A 5,373-nucleotide genomic window follows, 5' to 3' on the forward strand; every position below is an offset into this window, starting at 1 on the left:
GATAGTTTAGACAAAAATGTAAATTTGATTTTTATCTGCTTACCCCCAGGGCATCCAGGATGTAGGTGACTTTGTCTCTTCAGTTGAACAGATATTAAAAATAAAAAAATGTTGTAGTCTGTTAGTCATGTAATGCAAATGGATGGGAATCATAGCTAAAACATAAAAAAAAAAGGAACATACACAAATTAAACCCTGCGGTTGATGACGATACATTGATGTGTAAAAACACAAAACAATTGGTTTGTGCATAAAAATGAACAGTATTTACATTACATTTTTTTTGTTTGTTGTTGTTGTTTTTTTTTTGCCTGAACTGTATGATCGCCTCCGACTTATAAGTGTTGTATAACTGTTGTCACTCCTAATTGAGATTGTATAAAAAGGGAGTCAGTCCCATATTAAACTGCCCAAATTATTTTTGTCTATATAGCTACATTTTGCTCTTAGTGACAACTGTAAGGGGGGTACATTTTTTTTATAACTCATCCGTTTAAATTATATTAAGCCTTAAAGTTCTTCATAATTAAGGGCTCAGCCACTTGAGTGACAGGTGGATTGACGTTGCTGTCACCACCGTCGAGCTGGATGGGCGTGGTTTCAGTAACAAGCTCCCGCCTTTTTGCCCATTTTCGATTATCCGGGACCGGGAGTGACGCTCGGTGACGTGCTGCCAAGATGCCGATGGACGCCTCCACCCACATCTGACTTCAAAAATGATCTTCGGTAACCAATGTGTGATGTCATGGACATTACATCCATGTTTTTATACAGTCTATGGATCCACTGTAGAGCAAGAAGAAGATGCCTCATGTGCAGGCTGTGTTTTGTAAAAACTGTAATATATTATTCATCAAAACAATACAGTACGAATGTGTACTTTTAAAGTAAAATTATGTTTTTTTTTGTTTGTTTTATAAGCAAAAAGTACGTCACTCATTAAATTAAGTATTTCTAATGCATTTGTATAATTATTTTTGCAATTAAATTGAGTTATGGTGCTTTATGTTATTTTAATTGTTTAGTGTTTAATTCATGTTTATCACATTATTGTTGGGTTGTATATTAGTTATATGCAATTTTCATACGGCTTCTATTTCACCACTTTATTATGTGTTTTTAATGTTTATGTTTTTATTTTTTATTGTTGATACAACCCAGATGTGTTTTATTAAACCGCATTCAATTTGTCAAAAGACCCACAAGCCATTCTGAATCAGTTACAATAATTTACACATCTTAATGGCTTTTAATATACATAAAGTATATTTATAGATATATTTATATTTATATATCTAATAAAGTATATTTATAGAAAACTGTTATTGTAAATTGGAATGATTTTTCATATATACTAGTTTTAATAATGTATTATTACAGAACTTTTGTTCTGATTTTGTTCAGATTGTTTAGCTGTCATATTAGGGAAATAAAGTCAAGTGTAAATGTTGTGGTGGAATGTGTGCTGTTGACATTCTCAAAAGCTTTAGAACTGTAGGCATGAAATGTTCTTTTCTGTGAGAACATCTGGAACATTCTTTAACTCTAATTGTTTTGCTGGTTGCTAGGTGTGGCTTCAGTTAGATAACAGACTTAAAGACTGCCTTGATATAATACATTAAGTTATGAGACCAGTTCAGACATGAAAATGCCTCAGGCACGTACCACCTTGTACCCACTGCTTGTTAGTGCTACAATGTTGCTCAATAGCACTTGACAGGAAGACAAAAAGTTCATGGAAAGCACGTTCTTTTAATAAAAGAGCTCAAAATAAATACATTATCATACATACATACAGAGGGTTCATTTACACCACTTTTACATATCGGTTTACCTTTTCAGGCACAGCAAATGCAGATGATCGGGAAAGCAAGCCAGTTTCCCATAAAACATTTTAACTGTATAAGCAATGTATATTGTGCAAATTAAATCCAACTCAAATATATTTAGATGTACAATAATAGTAAAAATTCACATTTTACTGCTTCAGCAGCTTGTGCAAACCAGCAAGCACTGTGTCCATTCAAGTATGATGCCCCTCACGGGGGCGCATTTCTGTACTTCTTTGAATCCGCACTTAATCAAGTGGAAATGTGGACCGCGCCAGTGTCTCAGTCCCATCTTAGCACAACGGAGTAACATTTGGCGTTCTTCCCCAGGTCCTGTTTATCAGACGGTCCGTGTGGGCTGCGCCTTCGCATGCCAGGTGTTTCATTCTATGCATTTCATGACCTTTAACCCCAGGCCAAACAAAAATATGCTGAGGATTTGGTATAATGATGGCTCTCCTGCTTGCCGTCACCAGCTGAGGTTCCGGTATTGCATTTTCCACAAGAATGTGGTAGTTTTTACCTTTGTTGTTGTCCACGAAATGCAATTTGCTATTGCCGGGTCGGAACACTACTAGGAACTCCAGGCGCTCCTTTGGGTCCAGATCGGACGGTAGCGACACATTAAAAGAAAACAAGTCAGTCTCTGAAGTTGCATTTGGTTCCCTCACGTAAGTGCATGCAATGTCTTTATGGCTTCGCCATGAGTCAAAAGTTATGCGGATGAAGACAGTCTTGTCTAATTTAACGTTGCAGACACGTACAGTCCCGCTCAACCCCCTTTCACTCAGGCTACAGCTCTCCAACTGCACCAATGTTTCCTTAATTCTTAGACTGTCTACAAGAGGTTGTGGAAAACCAAATTTAAGTCGCAGTCTCTTGCTCTGAATGGGCGATCTAGGCTTTAACTGCTCCTCGGGCTGCGGGGCGTCTTCTGTTTCCAACTCCGAAGGGTCAGCAGTGAAGATGCGCACGGATGTGAGCGGGAGACCTATAGCATCAGCAAACACAACTCGCTTCCTCTTGCGTAGCATTCCAGTGCTAGGAGAGTACGAGGACAGGGAGCTGGCAGAGCTGGATGAAGATAGTGAAGATGCAGGTGAAGGGGGTGAAAGCCTGGCCCGTTGAAGCTCTGGTGAAGACCCACTGGGTGGGGAGCACCTGATAGCAGGCATGCTAATCAGCGCATACATGGCCAGATCCGCCGGCATCACCCGATCAGGTAAAGAGTAACTGCTAAATCCAAATGTTCTGTGAAAACACAGAGGAAAAGCTATATTAGACAATTTGGAAAGTATAGAGACATGCTTGGCTCCAAAAGACAGATCACACCAAAAATATACTCAAAATCTAATTTATAGTTTTGAAAAAAAAAAAAAGAATTTCAAGTGGATGCCATTTAATTTCTTAATTTCACTAAAGCAGTAATATAGCAGTTATAATAATAATAATAATAATAATAATAAAGTAATCTTAAAATTTCAATGATACAATGCTAAATAAATCATTTTTCACTGGTGGTCTCAAACAATGTGGAGCAATGTGACAGTTTTTTGTAATCAAATATCCCAAAAATACATTTTAACTCGTACTGTGACTTCATTAAAAACAGCAAGTTAACTTTCTGTAATATCACATGCATTATTTTGTGCGGAAAGCTATTGAACTTACTTTGTGCAGCTCATTTGTGATTAGAGAGAAGAACGTCAGCTGAAGATAATGGTTGATGGAGAAATATCTACAAATGAAGGGAAAAAAGGGTTTAAGTAAATGGCTTCAGAGAAATTCTTAAGATCTGTGATAATATCTTTACTGAAAACTATTCACTAGAAGCGTTAGCAAACTGTTTGAAAATGACAGATGTTAACAGTAATATTGTTAATATTCAATGATACATTTATTTATAAAGCACATTTAAAACAACTTTTGTAGACAAAAGTGCGGTACATAAAAAAACATGTTAAAACATGCAGAATTATTAAAAGTCCTTCACTCACCTCTGTCAATAAAAAGATGCGCTGAAATGGATTTTCCTTGAACTTTAAATGCAGAATAGCAGTCAGTGTCAAAGAAATAACGCACAACAGAAGTAGTTATGAGAAGTAAACATCACTGTTTGCCATCGGCTGACCTTCTCTAAAGCGGGTGCTGTTGCTGTTCTAGTGCAGCGCTGACTCTCTCAGAGGCTTTAATGCGCTCCCGAAGGGGCGTGGCTTATTCCAGACGTCACAACTGTCGAGGAACAGCGTGTCCTTTTATTGATTGATCAGCCCATTGTTAGTTTCAACGAAAGTACTGCAAATTTCTAGATCACATGAATTCATTCGTTAGGTCTGACTGGTCGTTTTTCATTTATGAGCAACAGGGAATAAGAAACAAAACAGATAGCCATGACTCTCTAGTCGACTACTTAAAAAGTTCAGAAGTGAACATGAATCACAGGATAATTTTCTCTGTTTTATGAAAATCTTGAACATTTGTAAAAGTAATTGGAACAAAATTGAGAAAAACTCCATGATAATATGCATTCATTGAATGCACTGTATAATAAAAAAATATTGCATTGACAACATAACATAGGCTATGCTATTAACATTAATTATTCATTGTTTTCTTCGCACTTCGAGTCTCATTTTCCGAGAAAGAAATTAAAGAATATAAGATATAAAAGAATGCACTTCTGTTGACTTTTTGATAATCAAATGTAAGTTTGAAAACTAGTTCAAAGAGTGAAAATTAGTTCAAAAAGGTGTGCACATCCAAAAGACCAAAAAGTGGATTCAGGTATAGGACAAATAAAGAGAGAAAAGACGTAGGCTATGCCATTTAGTTTTGTAGCCATGGTTCCATGCACTTATTAAACTATATTTTCTAAATCATTTGATGAATCCAAATTCTTTTCATAACTTTTTGTCATCAGAGTCTCTAGATGCAAAATCTAGTTTTAATTGGACAAATGGTCTAGAAGGAGTTTGAACATGTAAGAATGGTTCTAATAATTTTATGAATGGCACAAAAAAGAAAGAAGGGGGGGGGGGGGTGGGGGGGGGGGGGCTGGGGGGTTTGGGACCATCCTGACAAATTTGGTGTTGTAAGGTTTTACGGTTTTGGCTGTTCACACACTTTTGGGGCAGAAATAATAGTACGAAGAAAATCAGTACAAATAGGGCTCTGGATTCAACTGCTTGGAGCTCTGATAATAAATGTTTCTTGAGCATGAAATCAGCATAATAATGATTTCTGAAGGATCATGTGACACTGAAGACTGAAGCTGAAAACAGCTTTGATCTCAAAGAGAGAAAAAAAAGTAATCACATTTAAATTGTTATAATATTTGTGGGTTTCTTAATAAAATAAATGCTGCCTTGGTTGGTCAACATAAGAAAATCTGACCGACTCCAGACTTTTGAATGGAAGTGTGGAAACCTAAAAAATAAAAAATACACAATAAATACATTCTTTCCAAAACAGTTTTTTTTACGCCCCCCCCCCAACCATCCCGTGAGAGTGGCAAGGAGAATATGTTGATTCAAAAAGCCTTCTG

General features: G+C 36.6%; 1 protein-coding gene across 1 annotated transcript; it reads right to left on the reverse strand.

Annotated features, from left to right (window-relative positions):
• Positions 1 to 1,732: 1,732 nt before the first annotated feature.
• Positions 1,733 to 3,984, reverse strand: LOC113054142 (protein phosphatase 1 regulatory subunit 3C-B). Its single transcript, XM_026219491.1, has 3 exons — positions 3,827 to 3,984; positions 3,501 to 3,567; positions 1,733 to 3,080 (listed from the first exon to the last, which is right to left on the reverse strand). Exons 2-3 carry the CDS (start codon positions 3,512 to 3,514, stop codon positions 2,123 to 2,125), a joined length of 972 nt encoding a protein of 323 aa, XP_026075276.1. The 5' UTR covers positions 3,515 to 3,567; positions 3,827 to 3,984; the 3' UTR covers positions 1,733 to 2,122.
• Between the last annotated feature and the right edge of the window lie 1,389 nt (positions 3,985 to 5,373).

This window comes from Carassius auratus, chromosome 35 (genome assembly GCF_003368295.1).
Source record: "Carassius auratus strain Wakin chromosome 35, ASM336829v1, whole genome shotgun sequence".
NCBI lineage: Eukaryota > Metazoa > Chordata > Actinopteri > Cypriniformes > Cyprinidae > Carassius > Carassius auratus.